This window comes from Heptranchias perlo, chromosome 44 (genome assembly GCF_035084215.1).
Source record: "Heptranchias perlo isolate sHepPer1 chromosome 44, sHepPer1.hap1, whole genome shotgun sequence".
Taxonomy (NCBI): domain Eukaryota; kingdom Metazoa; phylum Chordata; class Chondrichthyes; order Hexanchiformes; family Hexanchidae; genus Heptranchias; species Heptranchias perlo.
Window position 1 is genome coordinate 1,063,878 of NC_090368.1, and position 19,365 is coordinate 1,083,242.

The 19,365-nt window shown below is 57.8% G+C and overlaps 1 protein-coding gene across 5 annotated transcripts in view; it reads right to left on the reverse strand.

The window, feature by feature from the left end:
* The window catches only part of LOC137306560 (cyclic AMP-responsive element-binding protein 3-like protein 4), a 29,632-nt gene continuing 10,267 nt past the window's right edge, over positions 1-19,365 (reverse strand). For 2 of the 5 annotated variants that reach the window (XM_067975838.1, XM_067975839.1), the window contains exons 2-10: positions 11,086-11,261; positions 9,702-9,972; positions 7,963-8,105; positions 6,962-7,051; positions 4,790-4,896; positions 4,118-4,186; positions 3,277-3,361; positions 1,828-1,924; positions 1-679 (exon numbers count right to left, since the gene is read on the reverse strand). In XM_067975838.1, the coding sequence (XP_067831939.1) occupies positions 282-679; positions 1,828-1,924; positions 3,277-3,361; positions 4,118-4,186; positions 4,790-4,896; positions 6,962-7,051; positions 7,963-8,105; positions 9,702-9,972; positions 11,086-11,250 (1,425 nt within the window). In that variant the 5' untranslated portion in view covers positions 11,251-11,261 and the 3' untranslated portion in view covers positions 1-281. Of the gene's footprint in view, positions 680-1,827; positions 1,925-3,276; positions 3,362-4,117; positions 4,187-4,789; positions 4,897-6,961; positions 7,052-7,962; positions 8,106-9,701; positions 9,973-11,068; positions 11,262-19,365 lie in introns of those variants that run through there. The other 3 variants (XM_067975840.1, XM_067975841.1, XM_067975842.1) reach the window with 2 other exon arrangements.

Consider the following 19,365-nt stretch of genomic DNA (forward strand, 5'->3'; position numbering starts at 1 on the left):
TTTGAGTTTTTTTGAAGATCCCATTTATAAACCTCAGAAATGAAAAACACCAGACACGTCAAGGAACAGAGTGTCCAATGGCCAGCCCAGGTGGTGACGAACCTTTCCCTTTAAGAGGGGAGGAGGTACAGATGTGGCGACTCAGTGAGCTTCAGCACACTGTTCGAGTTTGTTGCGATCAATGGCCAGCAGCCCACTGATTGTTGCTCACACACACACACTTGTGCCGAGAGGGCGGCCAATCGGCCTCCCTTAGTCCTGAAACACGTGGGGTAACAGTTTCACATCTCGTCAGCGTGCCCGGGTTTAAGCCAGTCCGCGTCTCCTTCCTGGTCCACAGGCTGTGGAATCTCGGCAGGGGGTCGTCTGTGGTCAGAGGCCGGGGTCGGAGTTCGGGAGTCGGACGGATCCTCCGAAGGCTGAGACCAGGAGTTGCTGATCGTTTTCGGGAGCTCCAAAACTTCCGTTTGGCCTTTTCTAAACTTCGCCTCCTCCCCCAATGGTCTCGGCGGCTTCTCTTTGATAATTGGCCGGTGTTGGGAGTCGGTGGGTGGGTTGTCCACCAATGGGAGGGTCTCTTCCTGCAGCTCCAAGGATGCTGGGATATCGGAGACGGAGGTCTCGACACGTTCCGATAATTGGGAGGATTCCACATCTGTTAGGATAGTCCTGGAAATTACTGCAAGAAAACAAGCATTAAGAGAGAAGTAATGAGACAGGAGGAAGAGATGGAACCGTCATGGCTGTCCCCCCTCCCTCAGCAAAAAAAAACCCCTTTAAAAACAGCACTGACTCCAACTGGGCTACAGGATCCACCGACATACACAGAGCTTCAGAGACTCGAGCCCTTAATCCAGGCTGACACTCCCAGTGCAGTACTGAGGGAGCGCCGCACCGTCGGTGGGTCGGTACTGAGGGAGCGCCGGAGGGTCGGTACTGAGGGAGCGCCGCACCGTCGGAGGGTCAGTACTGAGGGAGCGCCGCACTGTCGGAGGGTCAGTACTGAGGGAGCGCCGCACTGTCGGAGGGTCAGTACTGAGGGAGCGCCGCACTGTCGGAGGGTCAGTACTGAGGGAGCGCCGCACCGTCGGAGGGTCAGTACTGAGGGAGCGCCGCACTGTCGGAGGGTCAGTACTGAGGGAGCGCCGCACTGTCGGAGGGTCAGTACTGAGGGAGCGCCGCACTGTCGGAGGGTCAGTACTGAGGGAGCGCCGCACTGTCGGAGGTTCCGTCTTTCGGATGAGAGATCAAACCGAGGCCCCGTCTGCCCTCTCTGGCGGACGTAAAAGACGCTATTGGAAGAAGAGCAGGGGGGAGTTCTCCCCGGTGTCCTGGGCCAATATTTATCCCTCAACCAACATTCCAAAAAACAGATTATCTGGTCATTATCACATTGCTGTTTGTGGGATCTTGCTGTGCGCAAATTGGCTGCCACGTTTCCTACATTACAACAGTGACTACACATTGGCTGTAAAGTACTTTGGGACGTCCCGAGGTGGTGAAAGGCGCGAGAGAAATGCAAATTCTTTCTTTTTCTTTTTCTCGGGTCCCTCACTCGAGCTCAGCCTGATCCTGAACTCAGTCCCTGGATCGGGACCAGGAGCAGGGTCCCCTGTCCCCGGAGTCTGACTGTATCTCCGTCACCACAGTCGCTGTGGAGATCAGCCAGCCCACGCACAGCGCAGCGATCAAACCTGGAGCCATGCTGGTGTGTGTGTGTAGCTCAGTGAGGCTACGTGCCAGCTTTTCCACGCAGTGCCAATCTCACCACTGGCAGCCCTCAACCAGTGAGACAGTGCGTGGCATTACCATGCCCCAATACCATACCTCCGGTGGGTTTGTATCCCTGCTGGTTGACTGGAGTCTCCAATCGGAACGGATTGTAACTGGGAAAAATCAGCAGCACCAGGGAGCAGGCTAAAATCTGGGAGACGGAAAGGAAAAAAAGGGAGTGAGTGATCGAGCCATGGATGGGCCTGTGGTTCTGGGCAGTAGGCGGTCACATTGATATCCCGTCAGGCACAGCAACTGAGTTAAAGTTCCACAGTCAAGAAATATCAAAGTACGCAATCCACTTTTATTTTGCTTCTAACGATGAACTGTCACAGGCTGACCCAGACTGTTCACAACCTCGGCCTCCTATTTGACCCTGGGCTGAGCTTCTGACCCCATAATCTGCTCCATCACCAAGACCGCCGACTCCCACCGGTAACGTCGTCCGTCACCATCCCCGCCTCAGCTCATCTGCTGCTGAAACCCTCATCCGTGCCTCCAGACTGGACTATTCCAATCCTCTCCTGGCCGGCCTCCCATCTTCCACCCTCCATAAACTTGAGCTCATCCAAAACTCTGCTGCCCCGTATCCTAACTTGCACCAAGTCCCGTTCACCCATCACCCCCTGTGCTCGCTGACCTACATTGGCTCCCAGTCCGGGAACGCCTCGATTATAAAATTCTCATCTTTGTTTTCAAATCCCTCCATGGCCTCGCCCCCTCCCTATCTCTGTAACCTCCTCCAGCCCTATAACCCTCCGAGATCTCTGCGCTCCTCCAATTCTGGCCTCTTGCACATCCCCGATTTTAATCGCTCCACCATTGGCGGCCGTGCCTTCAGCTGCCTGGGCCCTAAGCTCTGGAATTCCCTCCCTAAACCTCTCCGCCTCTCTCTCCTCCTTTAAGACGCTCCTTAAAACCTACCTCTTTGGCCAAGCTTTTGGTCACCTGTCCTAATATCTTTATGTGGCTCGGTGTTAATTTTTGTCCGATAATCACTCCTGTGAAGCGCCTTGGGACATTTTACTGTGTTAAAGACACTGTATAAATGGGAGTAGTTGTTGAATCATTAAATCAAATAAATGCTCGAGATGGATCAGTGGGTGAGAGGCCGGCCTGGTCCGGAGCTGAGCCCCACAGACCAGGAGAGCCCCGAGACTTGTCCCTCGATCCACGTCCAGTAAGCTGGTCTCAGCCAGGCCTGCAACTGGCCTCCGTGCCCTAGGTTAGGGAGCTGGTGGTGGGGAGATCACTGCCCAGCGACCTGTGCATTAACATCAGGTGAGGGAAGGACTGGGCTCACCCGCTTTTCAAGTCTGGATCTTGACGGCGCGTGCCAGCCGGCTATTCGACTGTGTGGAGCACCACCGGCCGTGTGTGCTGAAGCCAATAATGTGGGACCAACTGCCGGGGTGGCTGAGATCCACACAGGTCAGGGACGACGAATGCCCACGGCCCCCTGCTCTGTACCACCAGCCTCTGGTCTTATTGACGAACACTCACCATGACGCAGGTGCTGGTCTGCGCTGCTTTGTTCGACGTCTGTTTAATCAGAGACTGCAACCGCCGCAGTTGCGTTATCAGAGACCTAGGGACAGGAGGAAGGGCCACAAAACATCAGCTATCGACCATTCTGCACCATCCCCTCCCAGTCACAACATTGTGTGCTCGAGCCTCCTCCAGGATATAATCCAGGCTGACACTCTGAGGGACCCCCGCACTGTCGGAGGGTCAGTACTGAGGGACCCCCGCACTGTCGGAGGGTCAGTACTGAGGGACCCCCGCACTGTCGGAGGGTCAGTACTGAGGGAGCGCCGCACTGTCGGAGGGTCAGTACTGAGGGAGTGCTGCACCGTCGGAGGGTCAGTACTGAGGGAGTGCTGCACTGTCAGAGGGTCAGTACTGAGGGAGCGCCGCACTGTCGGAGGGTCAGTACTGAGGGAGTGCTGCACTGTCGGAGGGTCAGTACTGAGGGAGTGCTGCACCGTCGGAGGGTCAGTACTGAGGGAGTGCTGCACTGTCAGAGGGTCAGTACTGAGGGAGTGCTGCACTGTCAGAGGGTCAGTACTGAGGGAGTGCTGCACTGTCAGAGGGTCAGTGCTGAGGGAGCGCCGCACTGTCAGAGGGTCAGTACTGAGGGAGCGCAGTGTTGGATCAATCACTAGTCCAAGAGTTATTCAGATTATTATTTACCAGGAGCACCCAGTGTGATACTGAGCCTGAGGTCCAGATTCGAACCCCAGTCAGTGTTGAGTCTGATTTCAGCCCACTTGGGTTGGGACTGTAGCCCAGTTAGAGTGAGCACTGAGAGTCAGGGTTAGAAGTGGCAGTGAAGGACACTCACACATTGTGATGTTCGAGCTGCAGCACTTGTTTCTGGAGGTCCTGATTCTGGGCTGTACACGCAGCAACCCTGGGGGAACAAGAGAGGGGTTAGAGCACAGCGAACGGGATCCCGCCCCTCGCCCGCTCTCTGACCCGCTCTCTGACCCGCCCCTCGCCCGCTCTCTGACCCGCCCCTCGCCCGCTCTCTGACCCGCCCCTCGCCCGCTCTCTGACCCGCCCCTCGCCCGCTCTCTGACCCGTCCCTCGCCCGCTCTCTGACCCGCCCCTCGCCCGCTCTCTGACCCGCCCCTCGCCCGCTCTCTGACCCGCCCCTCGCCCGCTCTCTGACCCGCCCCTCGCCCGCTCTCTGACCCGCCCCTCGCCCGCTCTCTGACCCGCCCCTCGCCCGCTCTCTGACCCGCCCCTCGCCCGCTCTCTGACCCGCCCCTCGCCCGCTCTCTGACCCGCCCCTCGCCCGCTCTCTGACCCGCCCCTCGCCCGCTCTCTGACCCGCCCCTCGCCCGCTCTCTGACCCGCCCCTCGCCCGCTCTCTGACACGCCCCTCGCCCGCTCTCTGACACGCCCCTCGCCCGCTCTCTGACACGCCCCTCGCCCGCTCTCTGACACGCCCCTCGCACGCTCTCAGAGTCAGGCACCGCCCCTCGCCCGCTCTCTGACCCCAGCCCCTCACCTGCTCTCTAACCCATCAATGTACTCCTTCTTTCTCCGCCGACTCTCCTGAGCTGACTGCTTGTTCCGGATCTTTCTCCGGACCTTCTTCAAAATCCGCTCCTCTGCCTGGGGAAAAGAGGAGAGAACACCAAGCTTGGTATTTATGTCTGTAAGTTGTAGGAGGAAGGGCAGGTGTGAAGTTCCCAAATTTGAGGCCCAGGGAAAGCCCTGAGATGAGCTTCTGACCCCATATCCACGATCACCAAGACCGCCTACCTCTGTAACATCGCCCGTCTCCGCCCCTGCCTCAGCTCATCTGCTGCTGAAACCCTCAATCATTGCCTTTGTTACTTCTAGACTGGACTATTCCAATCCTCTCCTGGCTGACCTCCCATCTTCCACCTTCCATAAACTTGAGCTCATCCAAAACTCTATTGCCCGTATCCTAACTTGCACCAAGTCCCGTTCACCCATCACCCCCTGTGCTCACTGACCTACATTGGCTCCCAGTCCAGCAATGCCTTGATTTTAAAATTCCCATCCTTGTGTTCAAATCCCTCCATGGCCCTCGCCCCTCCCTATCTCTGTGACCTCCTCCAGCCCTACAACCCTCCTAGATCTCTGCGCTCCTCCAATTCTGGCCTCTTGCGCATCCCCCAATTCCCATCGCTCCACCATTGGCGGCCGTGTCTTCAGCCGCCTGGGCCCTAAGCTCTGGAATTCCCTCCCTAAACCTCTCCACCTCTCTCTCCTCCTTCAAGACGCTCCTTAAAACCTCCCTCTTTGACCGAGCTTTTGGTCACCTGTCCTAATATCTGGCGTCAAATTTTGTTTGATAATCGCTCCTGTGAAGCACCTTGGGACGTTTTACTACGTTAAAAGGTGCTGTATAAATGGGAGGAGTTGTTGAAATGGTCAGTAGGACTGCCCTGATGCAAGAAGGAGGGGGTGCTATTGCCACCAACTTAGAAATTGGATAGCCAGGAGGTGAAGGATGGAATACTAGAGCCTGGTCTTCAGTTGCTTCCAAACCTTTATTCACAGAGCTCCACATTACACCCGCCCCACACCCTCGATCAGCTCTCTTATAAATGGACATGAGACGCCCCAGTTGATACCCACCACCTGAATACAATTAACACTAATTGATATAAATCATTAACAATTAACAAGCAGGTGGGTTTTAGTAAGAGAAAAGCTGGCGGCTGAGTCTGTACCAATCTCTCCCGGACAGGTTATGGACGTCTGACAAACTTCACACGCTGCTCACACACACTGGCACCTGCTCTCACACACTGGCACCTGCTCACACACACTGGCACCTGCTCACACACACTGGCACCTGCTCTCACACACTGGCACCTGCTCACACACACTGGCACCTGCTCACACACTGGCACCTGCTCACACACACTGGCACCTGCTCACACACTGGCACCTGCTCACACACACTGGCACCTGCTCTCACACACTGGCACCTGCTCACACACACTGGCACCTGCTCACACACACTGGCACCTGCTCTCACACACTGGCACCTGCTCTCACACACTGGCACCTGCTCACACACACTGGCACCTGCTACTTGTAACCGGGTGATGAGCAGCCATCATTGTCCAGGTGATAAGGCCCTGGTAACAGGACACACACTGAGCCCAACACAAGGGTCACGAGGCTCCGGTCCCTGCCATTGACCCCCTCGATCCCTCCCGTCAACCCCTCGATCCTTCCGTTATCCCCTCGACCCCTCCCGTTAACCCCTCGATCCTCCCGTTATCCCCTCGATCTCTCCCGTTATCCCCTCGATGCCTGCCGTAAACCCCTCGATCCCTCCGTAAACCCCTCGATCCCTCCGTAAACCCCTCGATCCCTCCGTAAACCCCTCGATGCCTGCCGTAAACCCCTCGATCCCTCCGTAAACCCCTCGATGCCTGCCGTAAACCCCTCGATCCCTCCGTAAACCCCTCGATCCCTCCGTAAACCCCTCGATGCCTGCCGTAAACCCCTCGATCCCTCCGTAAACCCCTCGATCCCTCCGTAAACCCCTCGATCCCTCCGTAAACCCCTCGATGCCTGCCGTAAACCCCTCGATCCCTCCGTTAACCTCTCGATCCCTCCGTTAACCCCTCGATCGCTCCGTTAACCCCTTGAACCCTGCCCCCTGTGTCTGGTGAAGGGGGTGACCCATTACCTTGGTCAGAGGCAGGTTGCTGGGCAGGACAATCCCCTCTTGATTCAGGAGTCGTTTCTCCTCCTCGGTCAGCGACAGGTCTGGGAAATGCTGTGAAACCACAGAAAGCAGAATGAAGCTGAGCTCATCCCCCAGCACCAGGTCACATCCTGCACATCGTCGAAAGCGTTCTCCACCCTCAACCTGGCTCCATACCCCCCCCTCCTCCAGGGGAGAGAACCTAGTCCCACACACTTCCCAGTTCCCCCACCCGCCCTCCTCTCCTGAAGGTGCTGACTCTCACTGGGGTACGGGTCCCCTCCTCTCCTGAAGGTGCCGACTCTCACTGGGGTACAGGTCCCCTCCTCTCCTGAAGGTGCTGACTCTCACTGGGGTACGGATCCCCTCCTCTCCTGAAGGTGCTGACTCTCACTGGGGTACAGGTCCCCTCCTCTCCTGAAGGTGCTGACTCTCACTGGGGTACGGATCCCCTCCTCTCCTGAAGGTGCTGACTCTCACTGGGGTATGGGTCCCCTCCTCTCCTGAAGGTGCTGACTCTCACTGGGGTACGGGTCCCCTCCTCTCGTGAAGGTGCTGACTCTCACTGGGGTACGGGTCCCCTCCTCTCCTGAAGGTGCTGACTCTCCCTGGGGTACGGGTCCCCTCCTCTCCTGAAGGTGCTGACTCTCACTGGGGTACAGGTCCCCTCCTCTCCTGAAGGTGCTGACTCTCACTGGGGTACGGGTCCCCTCCTCTCCTGAAGGTGCTGACTCTCCCTGGGGTACGGGTCCCCTCCTCTCCTGAAGGTGCTGACTCTCACTGGGGTACGGGTCCCCTCCTCTCCTGAAGGTGCTGACTCTCACTGGGGTACGGGTCCCCTCCTCTCCTGAAGGTGCTGACTCTCCCTGGGGTACGGGTCCCCTCCTCTCCTGAAGGTGCTGACTCTCACTGGGGTACAGGTCCCCTCCTGTCCTGGGTCATTGTTGACGTTGTTTCTCAAGTTCTGCCTCCTGCCCCCGTACCATGAGGCTGTCCGTGATGTCTGTGTCACTGTCTGAGGTGGTGAGTGGCCGCTTCCCGCTGCTCTTCCCGGCTGTAGCTGTGAGCCGCGGCACAGTGTCCACGATACAAGCTTCCGGTATCAGCATCTGGGCGTTCCAACCACCTGCAGCACACAACAAAAGATCTCTCAGTCACTCATTTCCCCTCTCCTTCTCTGTCAGAGGTCCCGAGTGTCGCTGGGGTATGGATTCCCCACGGACACCGACTCTCCCCTGGGGTACGGATTCCCCACGGACACAGACTCTCCCCTGGGGTACGGATTCCCCACGGACACTGACTCTCCCCTGGGGTACGGATTCCCCATTGACACCGACTCTCCCCTGGGGTACGGATTCCCCATTGACACCGACTCTCCCCTGGGGTACGGATTCCCCATTGACACCGACTCTCCCCTGGGGTACGGATTCCCCACGGATACCGACTCTCCCCTGGGGTACGGATTCCCCACGGACACTGACTCTCCCCTGGGGTACGGATTCCCCACGGACACCGACTCTCCCCTGGGGTACGGATTCCCCACGGATACCGACTCTCCCCTGGGGTACGGATTCCCCACGGACACCGACTCTCCCCTGGGGTACGGATTCCCCACGGACACTGACTCTCCCCTGGGGTACGGATTCCCCACGGACACTGACTCTCCCCTGGGGTACGGATTCCCCACGGACACTGACTCTCCCCTGGGGTACGGATTCCCCATTGACACCGACTCTCCCCTGGGGTACGGATTCCCCACGGACACTGACTCTCCCCTGGGGTACGGATTCCCCATTGACACAGACTCTCCCCTGGGGTACGGATTCCCCACGGACACCGACTCTCCCCTGGGGTACGGATTCCCCACGGACACAGACCCTCCCCTGGGGCACGGATTCCCCACGGACACAGATTCTCCCCTGGGGTACGGATTCCCCACGGACACCGACTCTCCCCTGGGGTACGGATTCCCCACGGACACAGACCCTCCCCTGGGGTACGGATTCCCCAGGGGCGTTGCCCTCTGGTACCTCACCCAAATGAACATTCCTCACACATACACACATGCACATGAGCACACACACATGCAAGCACACACATGAGCACGCACACGCACGAGTGCACACACACAGGTACACACGTAAGCACGAGCGCACACACGCTCACACGAGCATTCACACATGCACACGCAAGCACGAGCGCACATGTGCACACATACACCCGGGAAATCCACAGACACACGCACACACTTGCGCACACATCCCTGCACACCTGCACGTGCAAGTGCACACACACACACATACATGACCATTTCAACACACAATCGCTTCCCAACAGGGGCCTCAGGATAACAAGGCCAATTGTAACCCCTCCCCTGCGTCAATGGAGATTGGCCAAGTCAGCCCAGACCATGGACAGAGCCTGTGCCCTTCCTGCTGTGTGTGACTCAGTACCACGGTAGATGGTGCACTCAGACACCTGGGCTTCAGGGGCGGCAGCACTAACCCCTGACCCCGGCCCCAGCTCCTGACCTCCACCCTGGGCCCCTGACCCCCAGTTCCCAACCCCAACCCAGACCCCCCCACCCAGACACCAGCCTCTGACCCCAGTCCCCGACCCCAGCCCCCTGACCCGACCCCGGCCCCCCGATCTGACTCCTACTCAGGCCCCAGCCCCCTGACCCCAACCCCTAACCCCGGCCCCCCGTGCTTGGTTCACTGACCGAGCTCGATCGATACCAGGTCCGAGCCGCCCGGCATCTCTTCCGATTTCACTGTGTCCATCACACTGACGCCGTACACAACCTGGTAGAGTGCGGGAGGACTGCGGTCCAGTGGCCCCGGGTTACTGTGCTGTGGGCTGTCTGGCCTCTGGTCGTCTGAGATGCCGCTGTCTGTCTCGGAGGCCGATTCTGCCGGATTGTTGCTGCTGTAAACCTCGTTGGGGTTAATCATCATCTGTAACGCGTCCTCTGACTCACTCTCATTCATACCCTGCAAGGGAGAGACGTCAGCCTGAGACAGAACTCACTGCCAGCAACACCTCCCATTTATACAGCGCCTTTAACATAGTAAAATGGTCCAAGGGGCTTCACAGGAGAATAAATCAGACAAAAATTGACACTGAGTCACATCAGGAGATATTGGGACAGGTGACCAAAAGCTTGGTCATAGAGGGAGGTTTTAAGGAGCTTCTTAAAGGAGGAGAGAGAGGCGGAGAGGTTTAGGGAGGGAATTCCAGAGATTAGGGCCCAGATAGTGTAGCGTACAGCGTATCTCCACCCCGTATCTCTACCCCGGGGTATTGGGGTCACCGTATCTCTACCCCGGGGTATTGGGTTCACCGTATCTCTACCCCGGGGTATTGGGGTCCCCGTATCTCTACCCCGGGGTATTGGGTTCACCGTATCTCTACCCCGGGGTATTGGATTCACCGTATCTCTACCCCGGGGTATTGGATTCACCGTATCTCTACCCCGGGGTATTGGGGTCACCGTATCTCTACCCCGGGGTATTGGGGTCACCGTATCTCTACCCCGGGGTATTGGGGTCCCCGTATCCTTACCCCGGGGTATTGGGTTCCCTGTATCTCTACCCTGGAGTATTGGATTCACCGTATCTCTACCCCGGGGTATTGGGGTCACCGTATCTCTACCCTGGAGTATTGGGTTCACCGTATCTCTACCCCGGGGTATTGGGTTCACCGTATCTCTACCCCGGGGTATTGGGTTCACCGTATCTCTACCCCGGGGTATTGGGTTCACCGTATCTCTACCCCGGGGTATTGGGGTCCCCGTATCTCTACCCCGGGGTATTGGGTTCACCGTATCTCTACCCCGGGGTATTGGGTTCACCGTATCTCTACCCCGGGGTATTGGGTTCACCGTATCTCTACCCCGGGGTATTGGGTTCACCGTATCTCTACCTCGGGGTATTGGGTTCACCGTATCTCTACCCCGGGGTATTGGGTTCACCGTATCTCTACCTCGGGGTATTGGGTTCACCGTATCTCTACCCCGGGGTATTGGGTTCCCTGTACCTCTACCCCGGGGTATTGGGGTGTATGTGAATGGCACAATCTGCCTCGCACCTGACTGCACCACTCACACTGCCTCTGGTTACCGACCATTCCTCCATCAGCTTTTCACCAATTGTGCAATTATTTTCCTGTGCAGGAAATGTGCTGTTGGATCCAGAATATCCACTTTCCAGGAAAATTCCCTCCTGCTGCTCATAATAAACGCCCAACAGCTCCTGATTCCCAGGGTCCATTCTTTAAATACCTGAAACAATTTATAGAATAATTACCTCTTTCAGCTTAGCTTTCCTGGTGTAAATTCCCCCGTGTAAACACTCCCAGGGCAAGTACAGCACGGGTTAGATACAGAGTAAAGCTCCCTCTACACTGTCCCGTCAAACACTCCCAGGGCAGGTACAGCACGGGTTAGATACAGAGTAAAGCTCCCTCTACACTGTCCCATCAAACACTCCCAGGGCAGGTACAGGGTTAGATACAGAGTAAAGCTCCCTCTACACTGTCCCATCAAACACTCCCAGGGCAGGTACAGCACGGGTTAGATACAGAGTAAAGCTCCCTCTACACTGTCCCATCAAACATTCCCAGGGCAGGTACAGCACGGGTTAGATACAGAGTAAAGCTCCCTGTACACCATCCCATCAAACACTCCCAGGGCAGGTACAGCACGGGTTAGATACAGAGTAAAGCTCCCTCTACACTGTCCCATCAAACACTCCCAGGGCAGGTACAGGGTTAGATACAGAGTAAAGCTCCCTCCACACTGTCCCATCAAACACTCCCAGGGCAGGTACAGGGTTAGATACAGAGTAAAGCTCCCTCTACACTGTCCCATCAAACACTCCCAGGGCAGGTACAGGGTTAGATACAGAGTAAAGCTCCCTCTACACTGTCCCAAAAATGTGCCTTGATTCTGAACTGTAATACTTCTATGTCCCTGTGGCCTTTCCATGTGAGACTGGAGATTTGTGTTGTGTACTTGCCCTCAATAGGGAGTACGATAAAATCTTTCCACAGAGCATCTTGCATCGTGCAGCGTGCTGAGACTTTCATCCGCTCTGTCTGGAGAGCTTCAGAGCACAAGTCCTGGAGGTGAAATCAAATGTCGAGACACTGACCCACTGAGTCCTGCTCTGGAAACACAAAGCATCAATGGCACTCAACAACAGAGTAGTACAAATAGTCCCAGTAAGGAATGGGTCAGGAGATCGCAGGGTCAGGGGGCACTGATGATAGAAACACTTTAAAGGCATATTTCAAATTTTAGAATATAAATAACAGGCCAAACAAATAATTTTCGGGGATTTTATTATCAACGACAAGAAATGAAATGAATTCCACCATAGTTTTCATGCCGAAACACAGCAACTATTGCACCCAATTGTTCCCAGATTAACTGCAAATCATAACTGCATTCTCATGGCTGACCCGAGCCAAGTCTCACAGTGACAGGGCCGCACTATCGAGGGGTCAGTCAGTCTCACAGTGACAGGGCCGCACTATCGAGGGGTCAGTCAGTCACACAGTGACAGGGCCGCACTATCGAGGGGTCAGTCAGTCACACAGTGACAGGGCCGCACTATCGAGGGGTCAGTCAGTCACACAGTGACAGGGCCGCACTATCGAGGGGTCAGTCAGTCACACAGTGACAGGGCCGCACGATCGAGGGGTCAGTCAGTCACACAGTGACAGGGCCGCACTATCGAGGGGTCAGTCAGTCACACAGTGACAGGGCCGCACGATCGAGGGGTCAGTCGGTCACACAGTGACAGGGCCGCACGATCGAAGGGTCAGTCGGTCACACAGTGACAGGGCCGCACTATCGAAGGGTCAGTCCGTCACACAGTGACAGGGCCGCACTATCGAGGGGTCAGTCAGTCAGTCACACAGTGACAGGGCCGCACTATCGAGGGGTCAGTCAGTCTCACAGTGACAGGGCCGCACTATCGAGGGGTCAGTCAGTCAGTCACACAATGACAGGGCCGCACTATCGAGGGGTCAGTCAGTCAGTCTCACAGTGACAGGGCCGCACTATCGAGGGGTCAGTCAGTCAGTCACACAGTGACAGGGCCGCACTATCGAGGGGTCAGTCAGTCAGTCACACAGTGACAGGGCCGCACGATCGAGGGGTCAGTAAGTCTCACAGTGACAGGGCCGCACTATCGAGGGGTCAGTAAGTCTCACAGTGACAGGGCCGCACGATCGAGGGGTCAGTCAGTCACACAGTGACAGGGCCGCACTATCGAGGGGTCAGTCAGTCAGTCACACAGTGACAGGGCCGCACTATCGAGAGGTCAGTCAGTCAGTCACACAGTGACAGGGCCGCACTATCGAGGGGTCAGTCGGTCAGTCACACAGTGACAGGGCCGCACTATCGAGGGGTCAGTCAGTCAGTCACACAGTGACAGGGCCGCACTATCGAGGGGTCAGTCGGTCTCACAGTGACAGGGCCGCACTATCGAGGGGTCAGTCGGTCAGTCACACAGTGACAGGGCCGCACTATCGAGGGGTCAGTCAGTCAGTCACACAGTGACAGGGCCGCACTATCGAGGGGTCAGTCAGTCAGTCTCACAGTGACAGGGCCGCACTATGGAGGGGTCAGTCAGTCAGTCACACAGTGACAGGGCCGCACTATCGAGGGGTCAGTCAGTCAGTCACACAGTGACAGGGCCGCACGATCGAGGGGTCAGTAAGTCTCACAGTGACAGGGCCGCACTATCGAGGGGTCAGTAAGTCTCACAGTGACAGGGCCGCACTATCGAGGGGTCAGTCAGTCACACAGTGACAGGGCCGCACTATCGAGGGGTCAGTCAGTCAGTCACACAGTGACAGGGCCGCACTATCGAGAGGTCAGTCAGTCAGTCACACAGTGACAGGGCCACACTAACGAGGGGTCAGTCGGTCAGTCACACAGTGACAGGGCCGCACGATCGAGGGGTCAGTCAGTCTCACAGTGACAGGGCCGCACTATCGAGGGGTCAGTCAGTCTCACAGTGACAGGGCCGCACGATCGAGGGGTCAGTCGGTCAGTCACACAGTGACAGGGCCGCACTATCGAGGGGTCAGTCAGTCAGACACACAGTGACAGGGCTGCACTATCGAGGGGTCAGTCGGTCAGTCACACAGTGACAGGGCCGCACGATCGAGGGGTCAGTCAGTCACACAGTGGCAGGGCCGCACTATCGAGGGGTCAGTCAGTCTCACAGTGACAGGGCCGCACTATCGAGGGGTCGGTCGGTCGGTCACACAGTGACAGGGCCGCACGATCGAGGGGTCAGTCAGTCTCACAGTGACAGGGCCGCACTATCGAGGGGTCAGTCAGTCACACAGTGACAGGGCCGCACTATCGAGGGGTCAGTCAGTCACACAGTGACAGGGCCGCACTATCGAGGGGTCAGTCAGTCACACAGTGACAGGGCTGCACTATCGAGGGGTCAGTCAGTCACACAGTGACAGGGCCGCACTATCGAAGGGTCAGTCACACAGTGACAGGGCCGCACTATCGACGGGTCAGTCACACAGTGACAGGGCCACACTATCGACGGGTCAGTCGGTCACACAGTGACAGGGCCGCACTATCGAGGGGTCAGTCACACAGTGACAGGGCCGCACTCTCGACGGGTCAGTCACACAGTGACAGGGCCACACTATCGAGGGGTCAGTCAGTCTCACAGTGACAGGGCCGCACTATCGAGGGGTCAGTCAGTCTCACAGTGACAGGGCCGCACTATCGAGGGGTCAGTCAGTCACACAGTGACAGGGCCGCACTATCGAGGGGTCAGTCGGTCACACAGTGACAGGGCCGCACTATCGAGGGGTCAGTCAGTCACACAGTGACAGGGCCGCACGATCGAGGGGTCAGTCAGTCTCACAGTGACAGGGCCGCACTATCGAGGGGTCAGTCAGTCAGTCACACAGTGACAGGGCCGCACTATCGAGGGGTGAGTCACACACACAGTGACGGCCGCACTATCGAGGGGTCAGTCAGTCTCACAGTGACAGGGCCGCACTATCGAGGGGTCAGTCGGTCAGTCACACAGTGACAGGGCCGCACGATCGAGGGGTCAGTCGGTCACACAGTGGCAGGGCCGCACTATCGAGGGGTCAGTCAGTCTCACAGTGACAGGGCCGCACTATCGAGGGGTCAGTCAGTCTCACAGTGACAGGGCCGCACTATCGAGGGGTCAGTCAGTCTCACAGTGACAGGGCCGCACTATCGAGGGGTCAGTCGGTCAGTCACACAGTGACAGGGCCGCACGATCGAGGGGTCAGTCAGTCACACAGTGACAGGGCCGCACGATCGAGGGGTCAGTCGGTCTCACAGTGACAGGGCCGCACGATCGAGGGGTCAGTCAGTCACACAGTGACAGGGCCGCACTATCGACGGGTCAGTCAGTCACACAGTGACAGGGCTACACTATCGAAGGGTCAGTCGGTCAGTCACACAGTGACAGGGCCGCACTATCGAGGGGTCAGTCAGTCACACAGTGACAGGGCCGCACGATCGAGGGGTCAGTCAGTCACACAGTGACAGGGCCGCACGATCGAGGGGTCAGTCAGTCACACAGTGACAGGGCCGCACTATCGAGGGGTCAGTCAGTCACACAGTGACAGGGCTACACTATCGAAGGGTCAGTCGGTCACACAGTGACAGGGCCGCACGATCGAGGGGTCAGTCAGTCACACAATGACAGGGCCGCACTATCGAGGGGTCAGTCAGTCACACAGTGACAGGGCCGCACTATCGAGGGGTCAGTCGGTCACACAGTGACAGGGCCGCACGATCGAGGGGTCAGTCAGTCTCACAGTGACAGGGCCGCACGATCGAGGGGTCAGTCAGTCACACAATGACAGGGCCGCACGATCGAGGGGTCAGTCAGTCACACAGTGACAGGGCCGCACTATCGAGGGGTCAGTCGGTCACACAGTGACAGGGCCGCACGATCGAGGGGTCAGTCAGTCACACAATGACAGGGCCGCACGATCGAGGGGTCAGTCAGTCACACAGTGACAGGGCCGCACTATCGAGGGGTCAGTCAGTTAGTCACACAGTGACAGGGCTGCACTATTGAGGGGTCAGTCAGTCAGTCACACAGTGACAGGGCCGCACGATCGAGGGGTCAGTCAGTCTCACAGTGACAGGGCCGCACTATCGAGGGGTCAGTCAGTCAGTCACACAGTGACAGGGCCGCACTATCGAGGGGTCAGTCAGTCAGTCACACAGTGACAGGGCCGCACGATCGAGGGGTCAGTCAGTCACACAGTGACAAGGCCGCACGATCGAGGGGTCAGTCAGTCTCACAGTGACAGGGCCGCACTATCGAGGGGTCAGTCACACACACAGTGACGGCCGCACTATCGAGGGGTCAGTCAGTCTCACAGTGACAGGGCCGCACTATCGAGGGGTCAGTCAGTCACACAGTGACAGGGCCGCACTATTGAGGGGTCAGTCACTTACACAGTGACAGTGCCGCACGATCGAAGGGTCAGTCAGTCAGTCACACAGTGACAGGGCCGCACTATCGAGTGGTCAGTCACTTACACAGTGACAGGGCCGCACTATCGAGGGGTCAGTCAGTCTCACAGTGACAGGGCCGCACTATCGAGGGGTCAGTCAGTCTCACAGTGACAGGGCTGCACTATCGAGGGGTCAGTCAGTCACACAGTGACAGGGCAGCACTATCGAGGGGTCAGTCACACACACAGTGACAGGGCCGCACTATCGAGGGGTCAGTCAGTCACACAGTGACAGGGCCGCACGATCGAGGGGTCAGTCAGTCTCACAGTGACAGGGCCGCACGATCGAGGGGTCAGTCAGTCTCACAGTGACAGGGCCGCACTATCGAGGGGTCAGTCAGTCACACAGTGACAGGGCCGCACTATCGAGGGGTCAGTCGGTCAGTCACACAGTGACAGGGCCGCACTATCGAGGGGTCAGTCGGTCAGTCACACAGTGACAGGGCCGCACTATCGAGGGGTCAGTCAGTCTCACAGTGACAGGGCCGCACTATCGAGGGGTCAGTCAGTCACACAGTGACAGGGCCGCACTATCGAGGGGTCAGTCAGTCACACAGTGACAGGGCCGCACTATCGAGGGGTCAGTCAGTCACACAGTGACAGGGCCGCACGATCGAGGGGTCAGTCAGTCTCACAGTGACAGGGCCGCACTATCGAGGGGTCAGTCAGTCAGTCACACAGTGACAGGGCCGCACTATCGAGGGGTGAGTCACACACACAGTGACGGCCGCACTATCGAGGGGTCAGTCAGTCTCACAGTGACAGGGCCGCACTATCGAGGGGTCAGTCGGTCAGTCACACAGTGACAGGGCCGCACGATCGAGGGGTCAGTCGGTCACACAGTGGCAGGGCCGCACTATCGAGGGGTCAGTCAGTCTCACAGTGACAGGGCCGCACTATCGAGGGGTCAGTCAGTCTCACAGTGACAGGGCCGCACTATCGAGGGGTCAGTCAGTCTCACAGTGACAGGGCCGCACTATCGAGGGGTCAGTCGGTCAGTCACACAGTGACAGGGCCGCACGATCGAGGGGTCAGTCAGTCACACAGTGACAGGGCCGCACGATCGAGGGGTCAGTCAGTCACACAGTGACAGGGCCGCACTATCGACGGGTCAGTCAGTCACACAGTGACAGGGCTACACTATCGAAGGGTCAGTCGGTCAGTCACACAGTGACAGGGCCGCACTATCGAGGGGTCAGTCAGTCACACAGTGACAGGGCCGCACGATCGAGGGGTCAGTCAGTCACACAGTGACAGGGCCGCACTATCGAGGGGTCAGTCAGTCACACAGTGACAGGGCCGCACTATCGAGGGGTCAGTCAGTCACACAGTGACAGGGCTACACTATCGAAGGGTCAGTCGGTCACACAGTGACAGGGCCGCACGATCGAGGGGTCAGTCAGTCACACAATGACAGGGCCGCACTATCGAGGGGTCAGTCAGTCACACAGTGACAGGGCCGCACTATCGAGGGGTCAGTCGGTCACACAATGACAGGGCCGCACGATCGAGGGGTCAGTCAGTCACACAGTGACAGGGCCGCACTATCGAGGGGTCAGTCAGTTCGTCACACAGTGACAGGGCTGCACTATTGAGGGGTCAGTCAGTCAGTCACACAGTGACAGGGCCGCACGATCGAGGGGTCAGTCAGTCTCACAGTGACAGGGCCGCACTATCGAGGGGTCAGTCAGTCAGTCACACAGTGACAGGGCCGCACTATCGAGGGGTCAGTCAGTCAGTCACACAGTGACAGGGCCGCACGATCGAGGGGTCAGTCAGTCACACAGTGACAAGGCCGCACGATCGAGGGGTCAGTCAGTCTCACAGTGACAGGGCCGCACTATCGAGGGGTCAGTCACACACACAGTGACGGCCGCACTATCGAGGGGTCAGTCAGTCTCACAGTGACAGGGCCGCACTATCGAGGGGTCAGTCAGTCACACAGTGACAGGGCCGCACTATTGAGGGGTCAGTCACTTACACAGTGACAGGGCCGCACGATCGAAGGGTCAGTCAGTCAGTCACACAGTGACAGGGCCGCACTATCGAGTGGTCAGTCACTTACACAGTGACAGGGCCGCACTATCGAGGGGTCAGTCAGTCTCACAGTGACAGGGCCGCACTATCGAGGGGTCAGTCAGTCTCACAGTGACAGGGCTGCACTATCGAGGGGTCAGTCAGTCACACAGTGACAGGGCAGCACTATCGAGGGGTCAGTCACACACACAGTGACAGGGCCGCACTATCGAGGGGTCAGTCAGTCACACAGTGACAGGGCCGCACTATCGAGGGGTCAGTCAGTCTCACAGTGACAGGGCCGCACTATCGAGGGGTCAGTCAGTCTCACAGTGACAGGGCCGCACGATCGAGGGGTCAGTCAGTCTCACAGTGACAGGGCCGCACTATCGAGGGGTCAGTCAGTCACACAGTGACAGGGCCGCACTATCGAGGGGTCAGTCGGTCAGTCACACAGTGACAGGGCCGCACTATCGAGGGGTCAGTCGGTCAGTCACACAGTGACAGGGCCGCACTATCGAGGGGTCAGTCAGTCACACAATGACAGGGCTACACTATCGAAGGGTCAGTCGGTCACACAGTGACAGGGCCGCACGATCGAGGGGTCAGTCAGTCACACAATGACAGGGCCGCACTATCGAGGGGTCAGTCAGTCACACAGTGACAGGGCCGCACTATCGAGGGGTCAGTCGGTCACACAGTGACAGGGCCGCACTATCGAGGGGTCAGTCAGTTAGTCACACAGTGACAGGGCTGCACTATTGAGGGGTCAGTCAGTCAGTCACACAGTGACAGGGCCGCACGATCGAGGGGTCAGT